The sequence below is a fragment of the Lithobates pipiens genome, unplaced genomic scaffold, assembly GCF_037356315.1.
Source record: "Lithobates pipiens isolate NorthernLeopardFrog02 unplaced genomic scaffold, aLitPip1_a1.2 Scaffold_18, whole genome shotgun sequence".
NCBI classification, from domain to species: domain Eukaryota; kingdom Metazoa; phylum Chordata; class Amphibia; order Anura; family Ranidae; genus Lithobates; species Lithobates pipiens.
In genome coordinates this window covers 459,965,554-459,990,946 of record NW_027507758.1, presented here as the reverse complement: position 1 = coordinate 459,990,946, position 25,393 = coordinate 459,965,554, and the positions used below count along the sequence as shown (strand labels likewise).

The 25,393-nt window shown below is 45.5% G+C and overlaps 1 protein-coding gene across 1 annotated transcript in view; it reads left to right on the top strand.

Moving 5' to 3' along the window:
* The window catches only part of LOC143988585 (ceruloplasmin-like), a 209,706-nt gene that overhangs the window by 156,699 nt on the left and 27,614 nt on the right, over positions 1-25,393 (top strand). Inside the window, exons 14-16 of the mRNA XM_077488263.1 lie at positions 51-179; positions 1,950-2,056; positions 12,306-12,525. Of these exons, the coding sequence (XP_077344389.1) occupies positions 51-179; positions 1,950-2,056; positions 12,306-12,525 (456 nt within the window). The remainder of the gene's footprint in view (positions 1-50; positions 180-1,949; positions 2,057-12,305; positions 12,526-25,393) is intronic.

Genomic DNA, 25,393 nt, shown 5'->3' with positions numbered 1-25,393 from the left:
TGTATGTTTGCTGTCTGCCACTAACATAGAAAAAAACTTGTTTGTTACAGGTCCCATCTTATATGCTAATATTGGGGATAAAATCAAAGTAATATTTAGGAACAAAGCTACCAGAACATATTCAATGTATGCACATGGCTTGAAGCCAGAAAACAATACAAAAAAGCCAACTAAACCTGGTAAGTACCTTTTAAGGACAACCTAAATTCTAGTGATTAAACTGATAAAGAGACAACATAGAAAAAGAAAATATGAGAACTTATTTCTGAATGCTAAAGTTATTTTACTTTGAAAGGCCACTTACAGATGGGAGATTCCAGCAGTGAGAATGGAGCACGTTATGACTTGCATACCTACCCCTATCAGAACCTGAAAAAGGGGGACACCCTAGAAAAGGGGTAAAACATATGGTGTGTGCTGTGGCAAACAATGGTGTGGCCGCATTGGCCTTATACCCCTTTCACACCAGGGCGTTTTGCAGGCGATATAGCGTTATAAATAGCGCCTGCAATCCGCCCTAAAGAAGCTGCACCATTGTATGTAGTGTGAAAGCCCGAGGGCTTTCACACCGGAGCGGTGCGCTGGCAGGACATCAGAAAAAAGTCCTGCCAGCAGCTTCTTTGGAGCGGTGAAGGAGCGGTGTGTTTACCGCTCCTCCACCTCTGATCCCCATTGAAATCAATGGGGCAGCGCTGTAATACCGCCGGCAAAACGCCGCTATTGCGCTAGCGGCCGAAATGCGCCGCAAATCTGCCGCAAATCTGGTGGTAAAACGCAACTAAAAATAGCGGCGTTTTACCGCCGACGCAATGGGCGGTGTGGTGTGAAAGGGATCTTAGGGGATGTGCATAAGGCTACTTTCACACTGAGGCAGTTTTCAGGCATTTTAGCACTAAAAATAGCATCTGTAAAGCGCCTGAAAACTGCCTCTCATGCCTCCCCAGTGTGAAAGCACTGGGTAGCCTTCAGTGACGGGAAAAAAAGTCCTGTAAGCAGCATCTTTGGGGCAATGTGGGAACTGTATACAGTTCTCCCACACCGCCCCTGCCCATTGGAATGAATGGACAGCGCTTCGAAGACACCTGAAAAGTGATTCAGAAGCACCGCAACAAAGACGCTATTAAACCCTTCGGGAGATAGCGGGGGTTAAAAGCTCCCCACTAGTGGCTGAAAAGTGCAGCTAAAACGACGAAAAAGTGGCGCTAAAACCAGCGGCCCCCTTACTGCTAATGGACCCACCGCCCCAGTGTGAAAGTACCCCAACTGTAGCCATGCATAGAGTTGCAAATACTGGCTAGAGTTTCTGCGCCTACCTTACAGAAGTACCAATAAACGGCTGGAAACTATTTAGCCACCAGAAACTGTTGAGACAACACTTTGGTCAAGAGTATGTTATGTACAGCAGTCAGCACTATGTTCTGTATTACAAAAGAGTCAGCCGTATGTGACCTAGTGCAGCCTATGTTGCATGTCAACAGCAGTAAAAAATGCTTGATGGTTGTCAGCAGAAAGAAAATAAAGGCCAGGCGTAGGTGGCCAGCAGGAGAAAAAAAAATGGCCAGCATTAATGGTCAGTGGGAGGACAAAAAATGCCAGTGTCTATGATCAGCTGGGAGAAAAAATGTTGATCAGCAAGAGAAAAATATTTTCCCAGTGTCAGTGGCCTAAAACAATGCACCAATGAGGGGGAAAAGGGGGGCATTGGTGTTGAGTGGGGAAAATAGGTAAATTGGTGCTCAGTTGGGAAAAGGGGGGTATTGGTGTTTAGTGTGGGGAGTGATTGGGCACTAGGGGAAGGGGGGACATTGGTGTCACCAGTAGGGTATTATTATTTAGTTTTGTTAAAAAAAAAGCATAACCACCAGTCAATCAATTCAACGTTTGCTTTCACTTTTATACTGTATTCTTGTTTCAAACGTATTTTTGTTTTAAATATGTTATATTCTCAGGTGATACAAAAACATATGTTTGGGATGTTCCTGAACGAGCTGGTCCTAACAAGGATGAAACAGATTGTTTGACATGGGCATACTACTCTGATGTTGATCCAGTAAAGGTAACATTTGTTCTTTTTGAGTTTGATACAGTTCAAAGGTAAAGGTAGCATGTACTGAGAAAATACAAAATCACTTCCAAACTCTACTTAGAAAATCCTAGTTAACTGGCTGTTATGCTATTTCTAGGGTTTCCATAAATTTTCAGTCACTGGCCTAAAATATGTATGTATAGTCGGAGCTCTAACATTATGGTGATTTGCTAGCAGCATTCTTGTTCCAGAGTAACTCAGAAGGCATTGAGGCCAAAGAGAACAAAGTAACTGGACTATTCAAAAGACAATGACACCCTACATACTGTATTTCTCACAACAGAGCTTTCGTTTAAACATTAAAGTGGAGGGAAGCCCATCGATTTAACAGTTTCCAAAAAACATTACATTGCCGGCACATGCCAGAAATGTAACTGTCACATATGTTGTGCTCTCAACCAAACTGTCAAACCATCCAATGGCTGGTGTCATAATGGATCACATGTGCAGCATCATGGCAGTTGGAGATTAAACAGAGGCCAAGAAGGCATCTGCCTTGGCTGAAAACAATAGGAGGGGTTACTTCCACCTTAAAGTGGAAGTAAACCCTCTGATAATTTTTAGACAAGGAAGCTTGGTCTCTGTTTAATCTGTAACTGCCATGATGCTGCACATGTGATCCATTATGACACCAGCCATTGGATGGTTTGACAGTTTGGTTGAGAGCACAAGCAGATGTGACAGCTAGCTTTTCGGGCATGCCGGGAATGTTAACTGTTTTTCGAACCTATCAAATCATTAGGTTTACTTTCGCTTTAATACTGCACTTTTATTTGCTGATCTTTTTGTCCCACGTATATTACCAAACACATGTAGACAAGGAGGTCTTTTTTTTATAAACATAAACTAAATTTTCCTTGCATGCATTCTGGATGAATTTCAGATTGTATCTCATTATCTTACTGTCATACTTCTACACAGAGAAATTATTGTTTTAGTAACTTGTACTAGTATACTATGTATAAAATGAAAAGTTCTCTTTAGAAATACCTCCTGAAATTCAGGCGTTTAATGTTTCTCCCTTAGCCAGTCCCGCACAGGCCAATTGTCAGAGGTCATGCCCAAGTCAGGCTAGGATCATGCCATGTATGGCCAACCATAGTCATTGGTAGAAGCAAGAGTAGAGTTAACTTCTGTTTCCCATCTGTAGAGATTACCCTTTATTTCTTGTCTTATGCCGCGTACACACGACTGGACTTTCCGTCAGACTAGGTCCGATGGTCTTCCTGACAGACTTTCGGCGGAGTCCCGCACAAGCACACCAAAGTCCGATGGATTCAAACGTGATGACGTATGACTGGACTAGAATAAGGAAGTTCACAGCCAGTAGCCAATAGCTGTCCTAGCGTTGGTTTTTGTCCATCGGACTATCATACAGACGAACTGATTTTTCGACTGGACTTGAGTCCGTCGGAAAGATTTGAAACATATTTTAAATCTAAAGTCCGTCTGATTTTTAGACAGCAAAGGTCTGATGAAGCCCACACACGATCGAATTGTCTTGTGGATTCGTTCCGTCGGACCTTTGCTATCAAAGTCTGGTCGTGTGTACGCGGCATTAGTGACAGGAGGTAACAAAAACAGCAATGCGTGTTGCTTATCCTTACAGGGACAACAATGCAAATACTGTTTTTTATTTAAAGTTTATATCAAACATTACCAATTTATTCCCTACAATTGGAACTTTAGCCCAAACTTTTTAGATACAGTGGAGAAGGGTCTCTATCATCTTTTTATCTATATGTTCCTGTTAGGAAGATTTTTATTCACTTCCTGTTCTGGTAACAAGTTATCATAGGGACAGAAATCTCTATAGCAGGGAAACCAAAAGCAATTTAAACTCAACAGAGGTTCTAACATTGCACTATTCTGTTCAAAACTTGCAAAGTTCTTCTTTAACCCCTTCACCCCGGAAGGTTTTACCCCCTTCATGACCAGGCCATTTTTTGTGATACATCACTACGTTATTTTAACTGACCATTGCAGGGTCGTGCGACACTGTACCCAAATCAAATTTATATCCCTTTTTTCCCCACAAATAGAGCTTTCTTTTGATGCCATTTGATCACCTCCTTCAGTGTTTATTTTCTCATATCGTCTTCCAGGACAGCCTTTGAGATATAGGGCTCCTCCCTCCGGGACAGGAAACACGTCAAGCCAATTAAATAAAAGGTGTGGTCCTCCAGGCCCTCCTCAGTTTTTGTGTTTCCTGCCGGACGGGAAGGAGCACGTTTGGAACTGGTAAGGGGAGCTCCTTCTCAGGGGTTTTGCCTGGGGAGAGCACCTTGATGGACCTGACCCTTAGCACCCCTCGGTCCGTACGAAGGGAGGAGAGGGTAGCTTTCAGTCCCCGCTGCCATTTAAAACGTTCGGAGAGAATGGGACCCCGATGCGCGGCAATCTCCCCCTCGGAGCACTAACCGCTCGTACCTGTCGGTCGGGATGGCGGCGGGAGACGTTCGTTCCACCGACCGGCGTCCGGGTACTGTGAGCGGTGCGTTCGTAAGGAACGCTCGGCGTCGGGGTGGAGTCTTTGCGCTCTGGCGTACGGAAGTGGGAGAGACGCACTTCCGCCGGATTCGCGTCATCAGGGGGCGCCGCAGGACCTGTTCCAGTCCTTTGGGCGCGGCGGTGTGACTACAGGGTTGCCTGGAGCGGTGTGAAGGCTCAGAGAGACTGAATGAGACACAGGAACCATGGAGAGTGCAGTTGTGCAGGTGGACTCCGGTTCAACAGGCTCCAGTACCTCTCAGGTAAGCTTGGTGAGGGCAGACCAGGACTTACACTGGGGGGTGGGGGGTCACTCTGACCCGTAGTACCTTCCCGGGGTGGAGAACCTGCTGGTGAAGGGGGGCACTTCCTAGACAGACCCTAGAAGCACAGTGGTGTGGTCAGGGGTGGTATTTTAATGGGACCCTGTTTTTCTTTGTTTTTAGGTTAAACAGGACAGAGCCCAGATACCTTTGCCCAGAAGGAAATGTGCCGTGTTTGGGGCTAAGTTAGGCACCGGTTGGGAGAAGCCGCTTTGCCCGGATTGTGTCAGTAGCCTGGTGAAAGAGGACTCGGTGGCAGCTTGTCACAATGTTTTAACATCCGTAAAGGATGAGATTGCATCCACCTTCCAATCTTTCAAAAACATGATGGATAGGATGCAGGGTCCCTCTGTCCCTTTACCCAGGGCCGTGAGTATGCCTTCCTTATCCGAACCAAGTCAGGAGGAGGAGGTGGATAGGGAGAGGTTACCCAGGTCATTAGCCTCCTCTAGGACAGAGTCTACTTCTGAATCTGAGGGGGAGGAAGAGGCCATTAGATCAGCCAGATACAAGCTGTCTTTGGATGATGTGGGTGACCTCCTCAAGGCTATATATGACACTTTGGAGATCAGGGAAGAACAGGTCCAGCTTTCAAAACACGACATGATGTATCAAGGGTCGAGTGTAATGAAAGACAGGGTATTCCCCGTCCATAAGTCGCTAGTGGAGGCGATTCTGCTGGAGTGGGAACAACCGGAAAAAAGGCAATTTTTTTCAGGTAGCCTTAGAAGGAGGTTCCGTTTTGAGTCGGATGCGGTGCATCCCTGGAACAAGGTTCCCAAATTAGATGCTCCCTTGGCTAAAGTCTCTAAGAAGACAGATTTGGCCTTTGATGATATGGGTTCACTCAGGGACCCTATGGATAAGAGGGGAGATGTGCTGCTTAAGAGAGCCTGGGATGCCTCTTCCATCGGGCTTAAACCGGCCCTAGCAGCTACCTGTGTGGCCAGAAACTTGGAGTGTTGGCTTACACAGTTACAATCGCATATTTCTGCGGGTACTTCTAGGCAACAGCTGTTGAAGTCCTTTCCGCTACTGTTCAAGGCTGTGGGCTTTTTAGCTGATGCCTCTGCAGAATCAGTCAAACTGGCTGCTAGATCTGCAGCACTAGTGAACGCTGCCAGAAGGGCCGTTTGGCTTAAAACCTGGTCAGGAGACACAGCTTCAAAATTGAAGTTATGTGGATTACCCTTTTCAGGGGATCATTTGTTCGGGCCCGGCCTGCAAGAGGCGTTAGAGCGCACACAGGATAGGAAGAAAGCTTTCCCAGAAAGGAAAAAGAGACCTGAAGGGAAGCGCCTTTTTCGAAGCCCCAGGCAGCAGAACCTGCAGGAAAGGGAGGTTCGCCCCAAAAAGTATTGGACAGGTCACAAGGGAAGAGGCAGAGGAGGAATCTTATTCAATCCTCCTCAACCCTCCCCTAAAACCCAGTGACTCCTGCGTCCCGGTGGGAGGAAGACTGGGGAAGTTCCTTCCACAGTGGGAAGCTTCAACCGAAAGTCCGTTCATTCGAGATGTAATAAGGAACGGCTACAGGTTGGAGTTTGGTTCAGTTCCCCTCCCAAATTTTCAAGTAACAAGGTTACCAAGGGACCAAGAGAAAGCAGAGGCTTTGGCTCTTCTTCTGGGGATCTGGTGGACCAAGAAGTAATGGTGCAGGTGCCTCAGGAGGAGCGAGGCTTGGGGGTTTACTCCCACGTATTTGTGGTAAAGAAACCTTCGGGGAAGTTCAGGTTAATACTGAATCTCCGCCCCCTGAACAGATTTATAAAATACAAGCGGTTCCGGATGGAGTCAATCTTCTCGGTAACCAAGTTCCTGTTTCAGGGCTGTCACATGGCCACAGTGGATCTCAGGGATGCATATTTGCATATCCCGATTCATCTGGAATCTCAGAGGTTTCTCAGGTTGGCGGTGAGGTTGAACACTGGTGTGTTACACCTCCAGTTTCGAGCTCTCCCCTTCGGACTCTCAGCCTCACCAAGAATCTTTACAAAGGTTCTGGCAGAGGCACTGGCCCCATTAAGGCTCAAGGCTATAACAGTGATCCCATATCTGAACGGTCTACTGTTCATAGCCCAGTCGGCCCAACAACTGCAGAGGGACATACAGGAGGCCTTGGTTTTCCTGCGCTCACTGGGGTGGCTGATAAACCAGGAAAAATCCCAGCTGACCCCCTCACAGGAGGTCCTGTATTTAGGATACAGGATTTCTTTGGTGGAAATGAGGGTATTTCTTCCGGAGGAGAAGATCTGCAAGCTAGAGCAGGCGGTAGCCCAGCTTCAATCTGGTCGGGAAGCCCAGGTCAGGGAGGTTATGAGAGTCCTGGGGTTGATGACATCATGCTTTCCAGTGGTGGCCTGGGCAAGGCATCATCAGCGTCCTTTACAGAGACTCATGCTCCGTTATTGGGATGGCAGGCAGGAGAGCCTGGATCAGGTTATGCCCCTATCCTCGGCAGTCAGGAGGTCTCTTTGGTGGTGGCGGGCCCAGGTCAACCTAGACAGGGGTCTTCCCTGGTCCCCACAAGCTACGGTGGTGGTCACGACCGATGCCAGTGCGCTAGGTTGGGGTGCCCACCTAGGGGGAACCTTAGCCCAGGGTTCCTGGTCGGACCTAGAGACAGGTCGTCCCTCAAACCAGAAGGAACTTCTGGCAGTTTGGAAGGCTATAGAAACCTTCCAGTCCCAGTTACATGGCAGGGATCTGCAGGTTCGCTCAGACAATGTGGCAGCAGTAGCCTACCTGAACAAGCAAGGGGGAACCAGAAGCCCTGCACTCCAGGTAATTGCGGACAGAATCTTCTGCTGGGCAGAGAAGAACTTGTCCTCAATATCAGCCATTCACCTAAAGGGAACGCAGAATTTACTGGCCGACTTTCTCAGTCGCCAGAAGATAGGTCAGGACGAGTGGTCCCTCAACAAGGAAGTGTTCGAGGAGATTGTGTCATGCTGGGGAAGGCCAGAAATAGACCTATTTGCAACAGAAGGCAACAGGAAGGTGACGCAATTTTTTTCGGTTCACCCACAGGATCGGGCCAGGGGGATAGACGCCCTTGCCAATCCATGGCTGTTCGGCCTGTGTTATGCCTTTCCTCCCGTAAGGATGGTGGCGGAGGTCCTGCAGAAGTTCCGTTCGGAGACTACGGACCTCATTTTAGTAGCTCATTTTTGGCCAAGGAGACCCTGGTTTGCCAGCATAAAGAAATTGGCCGTCCATCCTCCGCTGTTTCTGCCAGTCAGGGAGGACTTACTTTCCCAGGGGCCGATCCTGTGCCCTCAGATAGAGAGGCTCAAGCTTGCGGCCTGGTATCTGAGGAACAAATCTTAAGGTCACAGGGTTTCTCAGAAAGAGTGATTAAGATCTTGTTAGAATGCCGTAAACCAGTTACTAGGGCAATTTACGCCAAGGTAGGAAAGAGGTTTAATTCCTGGTTGCGAGAACAGGGAATTGCAAGCCCCGGGGTCCCGGCAGTCCTGGACTTTCTACAAGCAGGGGTAGAGCTGGGCCTATCTATCAGCACTCTAAAGGTACAGGTGGCGGCCTTAAGCGTTTTCCTTCAGTCCTCCCTTCAGCAGAATCCATTTGTCAGGAACTTCTTCAAGGCTCTATCTAGATCCAGGCCTGTGAGAATGAAATCCTGTCCTACTTGGGATTTGGCCTTGGTTCTTAGGGCTTTGACCCAAGATCCATTTGAACCTTTAGAGGGAGCATCACTTAAGTGGATGGTACTAAAGACTGTGTTTTTGATAGCGATCACGTCAGCTAGAAGGGTCAGTGATCTGCAGGCGCTCTCGGTCAGAGAGCCATTTCTGTTAATCTTAGAAGACAGGGTAGTACTTAAGACTGACCCTAGTTTTCTTCCTAAAGTGGTGTCCACTTTTCATAGGACACAGGATATTATTTTGCCAACTTTTTTCTCAACCTCAGACGAGGACGAGGCGAGATCTTTAAGTTTGTTAGACGTCAGGAGAAGTCTATTAATTTTTTTAGAAGCCACTAGGGTCTTCAGGAAGTCAGACTCACTTTTTGTTAACTTTTCGGGCGCCCGCAAGGGCTGCAAGGCGTCCAAAGCGTCTATCGCCAGGTGGATACGAACGGCGATAGTTAAAGTCTATGAGTTAGAGGGGAAGCAGGCACCCTTAGTTAAGGCACACTCTACAAGGGCGGTTTCTGCATCATGGGCAGAGAGGGCTGGAGCCTCTCCGGAGGAGATCTGCAAAGCAGCAACGTGGTCCAGCTACTCAACGTTCGCAAGACATTACCGTCTGGATTTATGGTCTGATAAAGAGCAGACTTTTGGACGTAAGGTCCTCCAGGCAGTGATCCCGCCCTGACAAGGTGAGCTCCTTGCTTATCATCTCAAAGGCTGTCCTGGAAGACGATATGAGAAAACCGGAGTTAGACTTACCGGTAACTCTTTTTCTAGGAGTCTTCCAGGACAGCCTGGCTTCCCACCCAAAGTTGTTTAAATTGGACTAAGTGGTGAGGATGTGTATTAACGTGATTGTTAGTGTGTTATGTCTTTCAGAGCCTCCCGGCGGTTCTTGGAGTAAAACTGAGGAAGGCCTGGAGGACCACACCTTTTATTTAATTGGCTTGACGTGTTTCCTGTCCCGGAGGGAGGAGCCCTATATCTCAAAGGCTGTCCTGGAAGACTCCTAGAAAAAGAGTTACCGGTAAGTCAAAAGCCTCATACACACGATAGGACTTTGTACAAACTTTCCCTTGGATTTTTGTACAAAGGGCGTCGGCCCTGAACTTGTATTGCATACACACAGCAGGACTTTTTCAGCCAACTTTCACCAAATCATGTGGTTTTTCTGCTCTTTACCGCCACCTTTGGTCAACTTCTGTATTGTTGTCTGATCTTTTGCATTGGTTCTGTGCATGCCTGTTTGTACTTTGTACAAAAGTCCTATGGATTTCTGTACACACGATCAGACTTTGCTCCATCAGACTTTTGTTGCCAGAAAGTTTGTCCGTTCGCACAGCCAACAAAAGTCTGATGAAAACCAAAAAAGTTTGTCCGATGGAGCGTACACACAGTCGGATGTTGCTCCAAAACAGCTAATTTGCATGTTTGTTGTCAAAAAGTCTGATCGTGTGTATGGGCCTTAACTCCGGTTTTTTGAGCTATAAACAAAACAAAAAACAAAAAAAAGGACAATTTTGAAAAATAAAACAATAGTTTTATATTTTCTGCTATAAAACATACCCAATAAAAAAAAAAAAAAAAAAATTTCTTCCTCAACTTATACCAATGTGTATTCTGCTACATATTTTTGGTATAAAAAAAAAATCCCAATAAGTGTATATTGATTGGTATGCGCAAAAGTTATAGTGTCTACAAACTATGGGATATTTTTCTGGAATTTTTATAGATTTTTAAATATATTTTTATCGACATAGCAGGACTGCGACATTGTGGTGAACAAATCGGACACTAAGGGACACTTTTGAAACTTTTTTGGGGACCAGTAACATTAATAAAGTGATCAGTGCTAAAAATATGCACTGTCACTGTACTAATGACACTGGCAGAGAAGGGGTTAACATCAGGAGCAATCAAAGGGTTAAATGTATCTCTAGGGGATGCTTTCTAACTGTATGGGGGTGCTTGCACTATAAGAAGACAGAGATCAGTGTTCCTGATAAGCAGAAACACAAGATCTCTGTCTTCTCCTGTGACAGATCGCCGCTTCTGTCTGCCTCGGGAATGATCGGCAGGTCCAGCTAATTGGCTCCCGTTGTGCCCAATCACCCAGAAGAAAAAAAAAACAGCCCTTTAGCGCTGCCCTGCTGCAGTATATGTACGTGGGGCTGTCCTTAAGCGGTTAAAGCAAATATGTGAAAAATGAAAAAAAAAAGACCCAGAGATTGAGTTAAATTGGCTTTGCCAAAGTATGTTGCAATTTGAAGGATCAGTTTTTTGATTTTTTTAAATTGATATTTTTCAGATCTGGCTAGTTACCATATTTATATTAAATGAGTTCAGCGTAATTGTGCCAAAATTTATTTTACACTAAGGGCCGGTTCACACTGCAGGTGCGCGAGGCGTCTCCGACTTGCCTCGCCGCGACCTGCGGCGACCTCAGCGGCGACTTGCAGATGACTTCTGTATAGAAGTCAATGCAAGTCGCCCCCGAAGTCGCCCAGAAGTAGTACAGGAACCTTTTTTCTGAGTCGGAGCGACTCGAGTCGCTCCTCTCAGAACGGTTCCATTGTACAGAATGGGGGCGACTTGCGGGAGCGAGGCGAGGCGAGTCGTGTCGCCTCGCATCGCCCGCTGTGTGAACCGGCCCTTAACTTAACAATTTCGCCAAAATTAGCTTTGAATTGCACCTTGTGGACTGCTTGGCCCAAATGCGCTTGAATGTAAAAAAAACAAAAAACAAAACAAAAACAAAAAAAACAAACAAATTGCATGGGTTTGTTTACTGTATTCACAAAAGCAAAATTATTTGTGTCAGCAATGGTCAATGGATTCATTGATAAAGTCAACCTTAGCGCTTTTTTTTATAGTCAAAATAATTTAATCACTATGTAAGCATTGATATGATGATCACATGACTTTGTTCATATACAAGAGTTAAGGTTCTCTTATGCCGCGTACACATGACCGGACTTTCTGGCAGACTAGGTCCTACGGTCTTCCCATCTGACTTTTCAGCGGGTTTCCGATGGATCTCCGAAGGGACCGAGTCCATTCAAAAGTGTGATAGTTTTGAACACGATGACGTAAGGCGGGACTAAAAAAGGACGTTCAATAGCCAGTAGCCTATAGCTTCCCTTGCGTCGTATTTGGTCCGTCGGACCAGCATACAGATGAACGGTTTTCCCAACAGGAATTGAGTCCGTCGGACAGATTTCAAACATGTTTTATTTCTAGGTCTGTCGAATTTTTATAAACAAAAAACGATCGGATTAGCCCACACACAATTGTTTTGTCCAACGAACTGACCCTGTCGGACCTAGTCTGCTGAAAAGTCCGGTCGTGTGTACGCGGCATTAGGGTTCTTAGTATTTACCATCATGTTCCTAGCTAGCATTTTTTGACCCATAAGACCAGGTCAAAAGATATTTGAAAGGAGCTTCTCTAACCCTTGGAAGCCACTACACCCTTAAAAATACCCAAAACATTAAAATTTGGCTATCCCTATAATGTAATGCATTTCATTAAAATGTCCCAGGTTTCGCTGATATTTTGGCAAAGTGAAAAGTCCTACTACAGTAAGAATACCTCATTTGGGGTATCAAAATGATGGATCAACAACTCAGCCATCTATAAGTAAAAAATAATAGCCATATGTGCCATAAGAAATCATTTGTTCTGTGGTTGATGCTTATGAGTACAAGCACTGGAAAGAGGAGCTGAAAATGTGTATCTTTTTTTTTTTTCTTAGGATACCTACAGTGGATTGATTGGAACTATTGTGATTTGTAAAAGATCATTTAATCCAATAGATGCACAAATGATGCCGATTTTAAGATTTTCTCTACTTTTTATGATATTTGATGAAAATATGTCCTGGTATATAGATAAAAATATGCAAAGATTTTGCTTAAATCCAAATGAAGTGGACAAAGAGAGTGATGAATTTATTGAAAGCAATAAGAAACACAGTATGTATTTTAATATATATATATATATATATATATATTTTTGCAGTACATGACTATATTTATTATTCCTGCTGGATTATTACTTTTCCCAGCTAACATAAATCTTCAGTCACACTGAATCCGACTTTGAAATCGTGCAGCTTCACTTTAAGCCGCACAATGTCAAAGTTGCATGTCAGTGCGACTTCAGGTGCGGCTTGGAAGACATCTGTGGGACTTCATGCACAGATGTTTATGCAAGTTGCACCTCAACTTGCAAAAAGTAGTGCAGGAACTAATTTCAAATTCGGTGCCACTCTGATGTAGTCAAAGTCACACCACTTCCATTGTGGACAATAGGGTTCGACTTGTAATTTGATAGTTTCAAATCTCATGACATGACAAGTTGCACCGTGTGACCTGGGACTAAAGGCAAATCAAATGTTTAGCTTGCTAGTAAATTTACAGAGACTCTTCTAAACACTTGTGTTGATTTTTAATTTGCAATTGCTTTCTCAACAAGGTATCCTTAAACCAGCCATACATGGATCAAAATTCAGGTGATTGATTTCTGTGGGCAGCACTGGTCAGCGTATTCTGATGGTAGGGAAGTCTCAGCGCTGTCAGAATACAAGGGCACAGCTAGAGGAGTCCCCCATTTACCTCAAATGTGTGGATGGGGGAATCCATTTTTTATGGATGGTTTACCAAAAAAAAATAAAGAATCATCTATGGCCAGCTTAAGGCCTGATGCACACTGGACGTTTTTGGACATTTTTACAGCAGCTGTTTTTGGCAGTAGACATTATTTTCTACAGTCATTAAACTCTCCTTCATGTTATCCTATGTGTTCATGCACACATAGGCTGTTATCAGCAGTTTTGGGCAGTGGCATTTTTGAGCAGTAAAAAAACCCCAAAACTAGCAGGTTTTCAGCTGTAAAATCGCTCTTAATGCTGATAAATGCTCAAAAACTTCGCTCACCAATGTTTTTTTTAAGGTTTTTGATCCATTGAAAAAAGAAAATTATAAATAAAATTCTCTTAAAAAAAACGCTAACGTGGAAAAACACTAATAAATGCTAAAAAAACACTATTGCAAAAATGTTGAAAAAACTCACTGCAAAGCTACTGACGTTTTTATAATGTTATTTTAATATCCAGTATGCATGAGGCCTAATTCCGCGTACACACGGACGGATTTTCGATAGAAAATGTTTGATGGGAGCCTTTTGTCGGAAATTCCGACCGTGTGTAGGCTCAATCGGACATTTTCCATCAGAATATCCGACACGCAAAATTTGAGATCTGGATCTCAAATTTTCCGACAACAAAATCCGTTGTCGGAAATTCAGATCGCGTGTACACAATTCTGATGCAAAAAGTGCCACGCATGCTCGGAATCAAGCAGAAGAGCCGCACTGGCTATGGAACTTAAATTTTCTCAGCTCGTCGTACGTCACAGCGCTCTTGACATTTCGGAAATTTCAGCCAACATTGTGTGACCGTGTGTATGGAAAACAAGTTTGAGCCAACATCCGTCAGAAAAAATCCCATGGATTTTGTTGTTGGAATGTACGATCGTGTGTATGCGGTATAAGAGTTATCACATTGCTAATGAAAGGATAAGGCTGGGGTTCACACTAGTGCAAATTGGATGCGGATTTCACCACACCCAATTCACATGACAGGAGACTGTGACCGGCTCTCAATGTAGCCGGTTCACACATTTCTGTGGCGGCTGCGAAATGGATTGCACAAAAGTGCTGTGCATCTTTGGCTCTGTTTCAGGTCCGAATTCAGGCAAAAAATTTGGGCCTGATTCGTTCCTGAAATGGATAACCGGGACCCACCCGGGACATCCGTTTTCAGTGTGAACCCAGCCTAAAAATACAAAATCCGCTACTTTCTGACATTAGAAGTTATTAGCCCACAAGCTTTCTGGCAGGCTCAGGAGACTTTATTTTGACTTTTTTAACAGATATACCAAATCAAATTCAATGGTATTTAAAAGACCATATCTGAAAGTCATTGGTCGAGTTTACATATTGTCTAGAGATGAGCAGAGTGATTTTGGTAAATGTACAGATTTCGCCAAGTTCAAACTATTCATTTAACTTGTTACCTACTTTTGTACTGGGCATGCTTATGGTGGGTCAGCAGCTCTTTATTTACTCTGTGGTGTTTATGAACAGCACTGGATAAATAACCATTGGGTGGGCAATCCACCAAGTAATCACTGTGCTCCCAGTTGTCATTAGCTGGGTACACAGAGACATTGAACCTAGCCAATCCAAGGGGCTGAGTACCATGTGATTACTGAGAATGGTCATCACAGCGATCACATGGTACAGTTTACAGTGCTGATCCCTCCCCTTGCCTTTATAACAGGTGTCATTATAAATGGGGGCAGAACGAATGGATCAGCAGCTGCAGATCTATTCACACTTTCTTACTGACACATCGATTGCCATTTTATTTTTTGCTGTCACCATCATGTGACCTGTATATTAAACCTTTCACCCCCTTATCCTGAACATCTGAACATTAATCTCTTCATCTCCATGATGCCAATGTATGTGACCAGTACTTTAACCCCTTTACTTCCTACTTCCTTTGTATATAACCTGTACATTAATGTATCAAATACAATGTACAAATAAATTGTGGCACAAAAATTAGATCACTTTGGGTGTCTTAAACAATAGGAAGAGCTGGCAACACTGAAATCCTTGAAGTGTGGTTTATTGGTTACATCGGAGTGACAATAAAATAATAGCGCTAACACGTTGCGGCAGAAGCCTTTGTCATAGCTAATTTAGAACAAAAATGGCAAGATATAGTTACCTAAGCAAATTCCACCTTAAAAAAATTAGCATATTAAATTGGTACATCTATTCAATTAGGTGGTGGTTGCGCTTGTGCCAGAAAAAGACAGAACATAGATCAGAACCAAGAGAGATTGCAGAATTACAAATAAAGTGCAGCGTCATGGTGAAATGGTAAACCAAAAATAAAGATAATGTGTGAGAGAGTAATACATAAATCTATACACAAAACACTGTGACGCATCCATCTAAAGAAAAAAAGAGTAAATAGTCATATGTAGTTATAAAAAAAAAATGTTACATGTGCATAAATGAAGACATAGAAGATTGCAAAACTGCTCTCTAGAGCAGGGGTGTCAAACTCAATTTCATTGTGGGCCGCATCAGCATTATGATTGACCTCAAAAGGGTCGGTTGTATCTGTAAGATTAGATGTCCAGCGCATCCCCTCCCCTTCCATTAGATGTCAAGAGCCACACCACCATCTGAAGCTGAGTCCCCTACTCTCCTTAGCATCACAGTGCACCACCTTTCCTTATGCTGCTGCTGGGAAGAAGCCGGATGCATTGCTTGAAAGCAGAAATTAGGGGTCTGGAGGAGGACCAGAGGAGGGCTGGAGCTCTCCTGGGCTTGATGCGAGATGGACCTCTCCGTACATGGAGAGAGAGGTTGTGTCCTATCAAAAGGTGTACAACATTCCAACCCAGATGAGAGGGACCTATCACTGCTTGCCGTCCGTCAGACATCCATCCAGCACCACTTCGGTCACCCGCCAACCTGTGTTCTGAGCTTTGCATTAGGAGATTGATACAATGGATCCGCTGCACGAGTCCATCACAGAATCAGCACAATATACATGTTCAAGCAGCATACATTTAAAGGCACTTTTCACTTAGCAATGTCATAAACCACAATTGTTATAAGTCATCTCCCTATTTTAACATCATACCACATGTACAAATCAGAACGGTCCATTCGGGCCACAGCCCCTGTGCCACCTGGCCTGCCCTCTATAACTCCATAGTCCCCATTATATCTCCCCTTACACTTCCTAAATAAACAACCTACCCATAACCAGCTCCAGGGGTGACAGCCCGGGGGTATCAAGCCAGGGACCCCATAATCGTTCAAATCGTCCCACCCGGCCCCTGTGTTGGTAAATATACTTTTCCATGCTTAACATGTTCCCCATCTGAGTTATCCATTCCTTCAACCTCGGGGGGTCGCTCGCTCTCCAGTGCTGAAGGATAAGTTTACGTGCCTGAAAAAGAGCTCTCCCTCCAACGGGAGATCATCCACTACACCCAAAACGCAAACCTTTGGATCCTGTGGAATCTTTACCCGGAAGGCCCCATTGAGAGTATCAATGACCCCCGACCAATATATATGCAATTTGGGGCAGCGCCATAGCAAGTGAATGAGGTCTCCCCTGTCCCTGGCGCACCTGGTGCATAGGTCCCCCTCCCCAATCCCCATCTTATACAGTCTAACCGGCGTGCGGTGCACCCTCATTACAATGTACAGTTGTGATAATCGCTGTGCCGTGTTCAGCGAGCAACCCTGTATTGCCTGTAGGGCCTCCGCCCATTGGTCCTCCTCAAATGCTCCCACATCCCTTTCCCATGAGGCAATTACCCTTGCGGGGAAACCAGGCATAGATGCATTTAGTAACATACTGTATCAACTGGATATAAAACCTTTAAAACTGGTAACTTCTGTCACATAACGAAAGATTGGGGTGGGAGATTGTATCCATGGATTATTTCCTGCCTGTGCCTTAACGGCATGGCTCAGTTGCAAATAATAGAAGTACATACCCCGGGGGACGCCATATCTTTCCCTCAACTCTGCAAAGGAGAGCAGTTTACCCCCAGAAAAAATCTGAGTCATGAGAGTCACTCCGTATCGTCTCCAATGTTCAGCACAAGTCAGACCAAGCAGCTCCCCATAATACCGATTATTCCATATCGGGCTATACTCCGTGAAGCCCTCCACATTTTGTAATTGACGTGTTTTATTCCATATTTTTTTAATTAGGGCATACGTTGGGAACAGCTTGTTAGACTTGGCGAACGACAAGGTTTCCAGGCCGGCCACCACCCCGCCCGAGCCCGTGATGTGTTTTAGGAGAGCAGTGGCGGGATTACCCTCCCCTCCCCCAGTTTCCCGTCTGTTTGCTATGGCACGGGCAATATGTTGCAACTGTGCAGCTAAATAATAAAGCCACGGGTTGGGAAGGGCCAGCCCTCCCGCCTCCTTGGGTTTCTGAAGCTGTTCCAGTCTTATTCTAGGAGGTTTGTTAAGCCAAATGAATGCTCTAAATAAGGAGTTAATAATTCTAAACATTTTAAGTGGAATTACCATGGGTGTGTTGTGTAAAATATACAGTAATTGTGGCATAAAAATCATTTTAATAAGGTTTTACTTGCCTATCAGCGACATTTTCAATTTAGCCCAAACTTTCGTTTTATCTCTAATCCTACTCAATAATGGGGAGAGATTCAGTGGTATGTATTCGCATGGCCGTGGGGTGACCCATATCCCAAGGTATTTAAATTTTATAGCAACCGGGATATTGTGTAGTGTGGGATCCTGCGGGGTGGAAGAATCTAGTAACATAAGGTGTGATTTGGTCCAATTAATCACCAGACCTGAGAACGACCCAAAGTTCTTAACCACTTCCATGGCCTCAACCAGGGACCCAGACGTATCTCCCAGTAGCAGCATGGCATCATCAGCATATAACATTCATTTTTCATGCAGCTGCCCATATTTAAAACCCGTTATCAAGGGGTTGCATCTCACCAGGGCTGCCATGGGCTCAATGGCAATAGCAAAAAGTAAAGGAGACAGAGGGCAGCCCTGTCTAGTCCCTCTAAACAAAGGAAAAGGAGCCGACACTCTTCCCGCTTCCCTTATTACCGCAGAGGGGGAATTATACAATAGTTGTACCCATGATAAAAAGCCAGGTCCAAACCCAAATTTCTCAAGAGTCGCCCATAGGTTCCTCCATTCAATGCTATCAAAAGCCTTAAGGGCATCTAGCGATAGCAGCGCCCTGTCACCCACATTATCTGCTCGGGACTGCACATTAAGAAATAAGCGGCAGAGGTTGATTGCCGTAGACCTTTCAGGTATAAAACCCGATTGATCCGGATGGATGATAGAGGAGATCACCGTATTCAATCTCCGGGCTAGCACTTTGGCAAGGATTTTGATATCATTCTGTAACAGCGAAATCGGCCTATACGAACCGGGGTCTAACGGGTCCTTCCCTGGTTTAAGAAGCAGCACAATGCTGGCTCTTCTCATCGACTCCGGGAGGCAGTGTGACTCCCTAGCTAAGTTTAGGGTGCGGAGCAATTGAGGCAGTAGCACCTCACCAAACTGCTTATACACCTCTATCGGAATGCCGTCATCCCCCGGGGCTTTAGAATTGGGGAACGAGTTGGTAGCTATCAACATTTCCTCTATCGTAATGGGCGCCTCAAGAAATTCCACCTGGGGCTCCGCTAAATACGGTAGCTCTATCCCCTGTAGAAATTCCCGAACCTCCTCCATAGTACATGTCAACTTGGACTCATAGAGTTCAGAGTAGAAGTCCACCAACTCCTGCACCACCAAATCAGGGGTATTAACCAGCCTACCTGATTTGTTGCGCAAAGCCCCAATAGATGGGGAAGATCGTTGAGAGTGCACTATCGTTGCCAGTAGCTTGCCCGTCTGCTCTCCCTCCTCATAAAAAGCCAACTTATTAAAAAACCTTTTTTGATTCGCTTTGGAAGCATCCAGTCTATTAATGGCATCCTGAGCAGCTATCCATGCTTTCCGGGTGGTCCCACCCGAGTCAGCAATATACTCCGCCTCCAGGCGTCTTACCAACTGGTCAGCTTGTTCCCTCTGGGCAGACGTATTGTGCTTAATGGCATTGACCTCAGTTATGAACAGCCCCAGCAGGAAGGCTTTAAAAGCGTCCCATGCGGCATTCGAATCAGGATACTCTGCATGTCTCTGCCAGTAAGCCACAATGTCCACTTCAATTGTGTTAGTGGGAGGGAGAAGGTGCAACCAGAAGGCATTAAGCTTCCATGGGGCTCTCTGCAAAGTGGAAGCCGGGTTAACCGTTACATGAACCAACAAAGGGGAGTGATCAGAGATACTTCTAGTTAAGTACTGTACCCTTTCCACATGCTGAAACGCTGCGGCCGAGCACAAGCACATGTCAATTCTAGTAAATGAAGAGTGCGTCTTAGAGAAGCATGAAAATTGTCGTTCGGTCGGGTTCTTATGTCTCCACGGGTCTGTCCAACCTACCTCTCCCATAAACCTCGCCAAGGCCGTAATATGCGTACTACCACCCCCTAGAAGAGGAGGGTGTTTATCCAAGCTAGGATCTATAACACCATTTAGATCACCCACCACCACCAATGGAGTCCCCGGGTTAGCTAATTGAAATGTGAACAGGGCACGTAAAACCAGGGGACTAAATGGAGGGGGTATATACACCGCTGCAAGAATAAATTGTAACCGCGAAACTCTACACATCTAAAATACATATCTCCCCTCCTGATCAACCTCCAAATCAATCATCTGAAAGTCGAGGGTACGATGCACCATCACACTCACCCCCCTTGAATAGGAGGTGTGGGTGGAATGGTACACCCACCCCACCCATGCAAACCCCAAACACGACACCGTTCCTGGAGTCAGGTGTGTCTCCTGCAGCACACAAATACCCGGCAGATGTTTTCTAATGGCCGTGGAGATCATAGTACGCTTGAGGGGGTCCCCAAGGCCCCTCACGTTCCAAGACATTATAGGAATACACCCCATCATGTCATATCAACTAAATGAGTATTACAGAATTTTTCCTCTAGAAACATATTATACTTTACTCGGTATATCCGGTTTTTACACACCCCAGACCCGCTCTTGACCCCGTTTTGGGGATACCAGAAAGTACAGTCCCGGAGTAGCTCAGAGATCAAATAGTACCCCCAACTGCAGATAATAGCTGAACCCGAGCCCTCCCACCCAAATGCTGTGTGGCAGTCCTTCTGCTGGGCTTGACCCGTTGCACTCATCTTTGTGATCCGTCCAAAATGCTGATTCGATGTCCCCTTACTCCCCGCAGGAGCGAGGATATTAATATAGAAGAGAAAAACAACCATCAGAAACTGAACAAAAAAAACCTTCGGGTGTAAACAAAACCCCACACCGGCCCATGCTGCAACAGGCATACCATGACCGGTGGTTTGCCACATAGGTTGTGCTCCACCCGTAGGGGCACTTTAATCAAAAAACATGGATTGTGCTCCCATTCTGTCAATACTGCATATATGTCTCCCGACCGAACATACTGTCAACCTCAAAACAGCCAATAGTCCTGAGAGCCCTCAAATAGGAGTATTTTTTGTTTTTTTTGTAATCCACAAGGTGCCAGTAAGAGCCACAAGCAAACATTTCGTAGGATCAGTCTGCCTCCTCCTCGTGCCTTCCATCTTGGCGAAGGAGATGTTCATTCGCCTCCAGCCACGCAGAAGCCTCTGCAGCGGATTCAAAGAATTGTGCCCAGCCCCCCGCTATCACGCAGAGCTTAGCAGGGTATAGCATGGCTCCCAAACGTTGCAGCCTTCTTTTCACATCCCCAAATTTCGCTCTGCGTCTCTGAACTTCCGCTGAAAAATCGGGGTAAAAGGAGACTCTCGCCCCATTATATTGAACACTCCTCTTCTCCCTTTCCAAACGCAGTATAATCTCTTTGTCCTTATAATTGAGTAATTTTGCCAGCATGGTGCGCGGCGGATTGCCCGGTGGTAAGGGCCTGGGAGGGACCCGGTGAGCCCTCTCAATTGAGTAAAAAGGGGAAAACGCCTCGCGGCCGAAAACTTCCACCAGCCAGTTCTCCACAAATTCAGTAGGATCTCTACCTTCCGTTTTTTCTGGCAATCCAACAATGCGGATGTTGCTCCTTCTCAAGCGATTCTCAATGTCCTCATGTTTGAGCTCATTAGCGTTTGCAATTCTGGCAGTGATCTGTAATTCCCTGACCATGGGCACCATTCTATCCTCCACCTCGCTAATCCGACCCTCCACCGCCGTCGTACGCTCTCTGATTTTCTGCATGTCATGTCTAATCAGTCCAACCTCCTCCTTTAAGCTCCCAAAGTGCTCCTGCAGTGTCTGCACCGAGGCGGTGCATTTTTGCACCGCTCGCAGTATATCAGCCAAAGTGGGTTGCTCCACGGTGTCCCCTTCCTCCAACACATCCATCTCTGGGGTAGGGTGCTCCACCACTGCCTGCTGTGCCCGACTTGAGGATTCCCCCGTCTGCTGTGTGTGAAAGATAGCAGGGGTAGCATCCAGCGCTTCATCTGCCCGGGGTCCCTCCACACCTTTCAGTTTTTGTGCATAATACACCATATCCTTCCCCTGGGCTTTGGGTGTTTTAGGAAGCGTCTTACCCTGATCTTTCCTGTCCCCTCGTGCGCGCTGAGGCAACACGGCGCCATCTTGGGTATCAAGTGTGAGGCCTTCATCTCCCTTCTGCAGTTTTCGGGCCGGCATGGCGAGTCCGCAGCAAACGGAGGGCCCGGATGGTGCCTGCTGGGTACCCGGAGGTGGCAGTGCAGTCTAGTGCCCGGTTCAAGCCCCGGTTCAGTCGAGAAAAGGATCGTTCTCAGGATATACACAGGGAGTTCTGTGAGACACGTCCGCTCACATGCCGCTCGTGGCCACGCCCCATGCATAGACACCTTTAGTTGCTACCATTCAAAGAAACCTTGCTACTACCCCTCATTGGATAAAGTTAATAAGCTCCTACTGCTGGTGAAGACCATCATATCTGCAACGGGGACATTGCTGTCATTATTTCTTCAAGGCGCCATATACCATTGCCATTAAGTCCGACCTCTCATTAGGGTTAAAGGTTTATAGGCTGGCCGAAGTTTCCCTTTTAGAAATTTGTCAGTATAACTACCTAATCTTTATCCTTTCAGGTGCAAGCAGTTTTCAACTGTACGTGTGTATATAATTGACTTCCAAAACTCAGCAGATCTATGATCTCTTCTTTGCGACAATATCTTCCTTAATCTTCTAGTAAACATTATTAGAACATAGACACACAAAGTTGTCTGACTTGTTACTTTAAGGTGGTGCAAAGATGTCTGAACCCAGAGTGTCAGGAATGTTCATAGGTTCATGGCAGTGCAGATGAGCAGGTAAATCGAAGCAGTCCCATAGGGGGCCGTGTTACAATAGCAAAAGTTCAGACACAATCTCAAAACCCTATTGAAGTCTATGGGACCCAAACTTGAAAAATCAAAAGTCCCCATTTCAAAGGATTATATGCAAGCTGTTGGCCATAAAAGGGGTATGGGGGTCCAGCTACTGCCTTAGGTGACATGTACCAATGCAAAAAAAGAAAAGTTTTTAACCACTTCAGCCCCAGAAGATTTGGCTGCCCAATGACCGGGCCATTTTTTGAGATACGGCACTGGGTTGCATTAACTGACAATTGCGTGGTCATGCAAAGCTGTCCATAAACAAAATTAAACATTCTTTTTTCCCCACAAATAGAGCTTTCTTTTGGTGGTATTTGATCACCTCTGCATTTTTTTGTGCCATAAACAAAAGAAAAGCGTAATTTTTGACAAAAACACAATGGAGGTTATTTACAAAAGGCAAATGCACGTTGCACTGCAAGTGCACTTGGAAGTGCAGTCGCTCTAAATCTAAGGGGTAGATCTGAAATGAGTGGAAGCTCTGCTGATTTTATCATCCAATCATGTGCAAGCTAAAAGCCCAGGGTATGGAGTGGGCAAACTAAAGAGGCGCTGGAAGAGCAGGCAAACGGTGCAATGGCCAGATAGGGATACCTGCTAACAGCTGGGCTATATGCCCCAAGCCTGGTATGATCAGCCTACCTGGCCTTGTCTGATTGTGGAAGCAGGATTGAAGTTGCTGTGTGCAGTGATGTATGCTTTTATAGTACATATTCCATGGCAACAGTTTGTGTGTTTCTGTTTGTCTGTTTCTTCTCTGGCTTTAGTGTCTTCCAGTCTATGGTAGCTGGAGTGCATTTGCTTTCTCTTCTGACCGGGCATCCCTGGGTTGCTCCTGCCCACCGTGGTGGCATCATTTCAGGGAAGAAATTAAATCGGCGGTCAGTACTGCTGATGTAGGGATTTCTCTGTAGGCAGCTTGCAGCTGTTTCCCAAAGTGCTGTGTGCAATTATCACAGGGTATGCTTTGCAGTAACACCCTTGTATGCTGTCTCTGTGTGATTTTGCTATGATTTGATCACCTGTGCAGTTTCACACTGTTGATGTATCACTGCTCCCCCTCCCTTGTGGCGAGCCCTGGTGGAGCAGGTATGAAAGGGTGGGCGTAACCCTTTCCTTGCTGACCTGGGTACACTTTTTTTTTTTTGACCACTTCCTTTCTATACTATTTTGCTTTTGTGAGTCTTTCTAGGTCAGGTTCACAATACATCGCACAAGATGATAAAGACATTATTAGGTCACAACATTTTTTTTCAGATGTATTTGTCATAGGTCACTGTTAAGGTCCAGCCTTCAAAGCAGAAGCTCTCAATCCTCCTTTATGCACCCACCGCTATGTCAGTTGCTCTAAGGAGGGAGCCTGCTGGGGATGTGGGAGCAAGTCTCTGTGTTGGCCATGCTAAGCCCAGGCGGTTGTGTTTTGCAGCAAATGGTATCCCTAGTGAGGCAAGTGGTGCAAGAAACCCTGAAAGAGTAGGATACAAGGCATAAACCAAGTCCAGTAGCCACTGCGGCATGTTCTCCCATTAGAATGATAAGGAAGAGCTGGAACTGTCCCAACCAAGGTAGAGTCTCCTGAAAAACAAGAGGAAGTTCTGTAAGAACCTTTGGGCTCCGTTTCCACTAGTGCGACTTGTCATGTGACTTTGGACTCATGGGGTTGCATGGCGGGTCACAGTCCATTGAGTTCAATGGCACCCATTCCAATCTATGCAACTTAGAGTTGTAGCATCTGAGGGGTTACTGCGCTACTTTTATGCAACTTTTAATGCAACTTTTATCCAGGGACTGTAAAGTCAGACCGGGGTGCACTCTGAATCGCACGACTTGGAGACATAGCCATAGAGAGAGTGTTCTAAATTCTCATTCTTAACCCCTTCCCGCCGAGTGTGCGCAGATTTGCGTACTCGGCTTCCGGGGGTTATACCGGGATGATGCCCGCACCTGGAGATGGCCAATCTTGTATGGTAAAATGTAAAAATGAAAAATGTTTCAATAAAGATTATAAAGTTAAAAAAACAATTCTACATCCATGTCTGGCAATGGTTGCGACTGACGGTCTGGTTCTCAAGATTGGAGGTCCTCGGCTGCTCTTCCAGAGTTATCTCCACTCTCTTAAATACAAGAAAAATAAACGCAGACAAAGTTGACTGGAGAATCTGGTCAAAGTTGTTCAATACATGTCTGCTGCTGACAGATCATGTGGTGATCTAGAAGTTTTAGATATTCTAGGCTTCCTCCAGTAGGATTTAATTCTGGCTCTATCGGTCAGCTCCCTCTGAGTTCAAGTGTCAGCTTTATTGGCCTTCACGGGTATTTTCCGGTCTAGGCATCTTTCCTGTCCAACAATTCTTCAAGGAAGCAGCTAGGCTCAGACCTCGAAGTAAGCGGAGGTTTTCCAATGGAGTCTCCCTCTTGTTCTCAACTCCCCCTTAGAAATTGGAGCAGTGTTCTAGGGCTGTCTCCGTTAAAGGCCTCTCTGTCAAGTTTGCCTTTTCCCGGTTATCACGTTGGCAAACCTTAGAGATTGGTTTACTGGTCATCGAGAACTTTCTTAAATTCTTTCAAGTTGAGTGGTGCTGTTACCTAAGCTTGACTCAATTCCCAAGGGTGCATCAGTCTTCATGGAAGCCAAGAAATTGTTCTGCCATCCCAGAGTTCTAACTTGGTAAAAAGTGTGCTTAGTTGGTTAAAGCGCATGTCTAGTAAACAGAGAATCCTCCAGCAGTGCCTTCCTCCAATTTTAGGAATCCCTCAGCTATTGTAAAGTCATATCTAC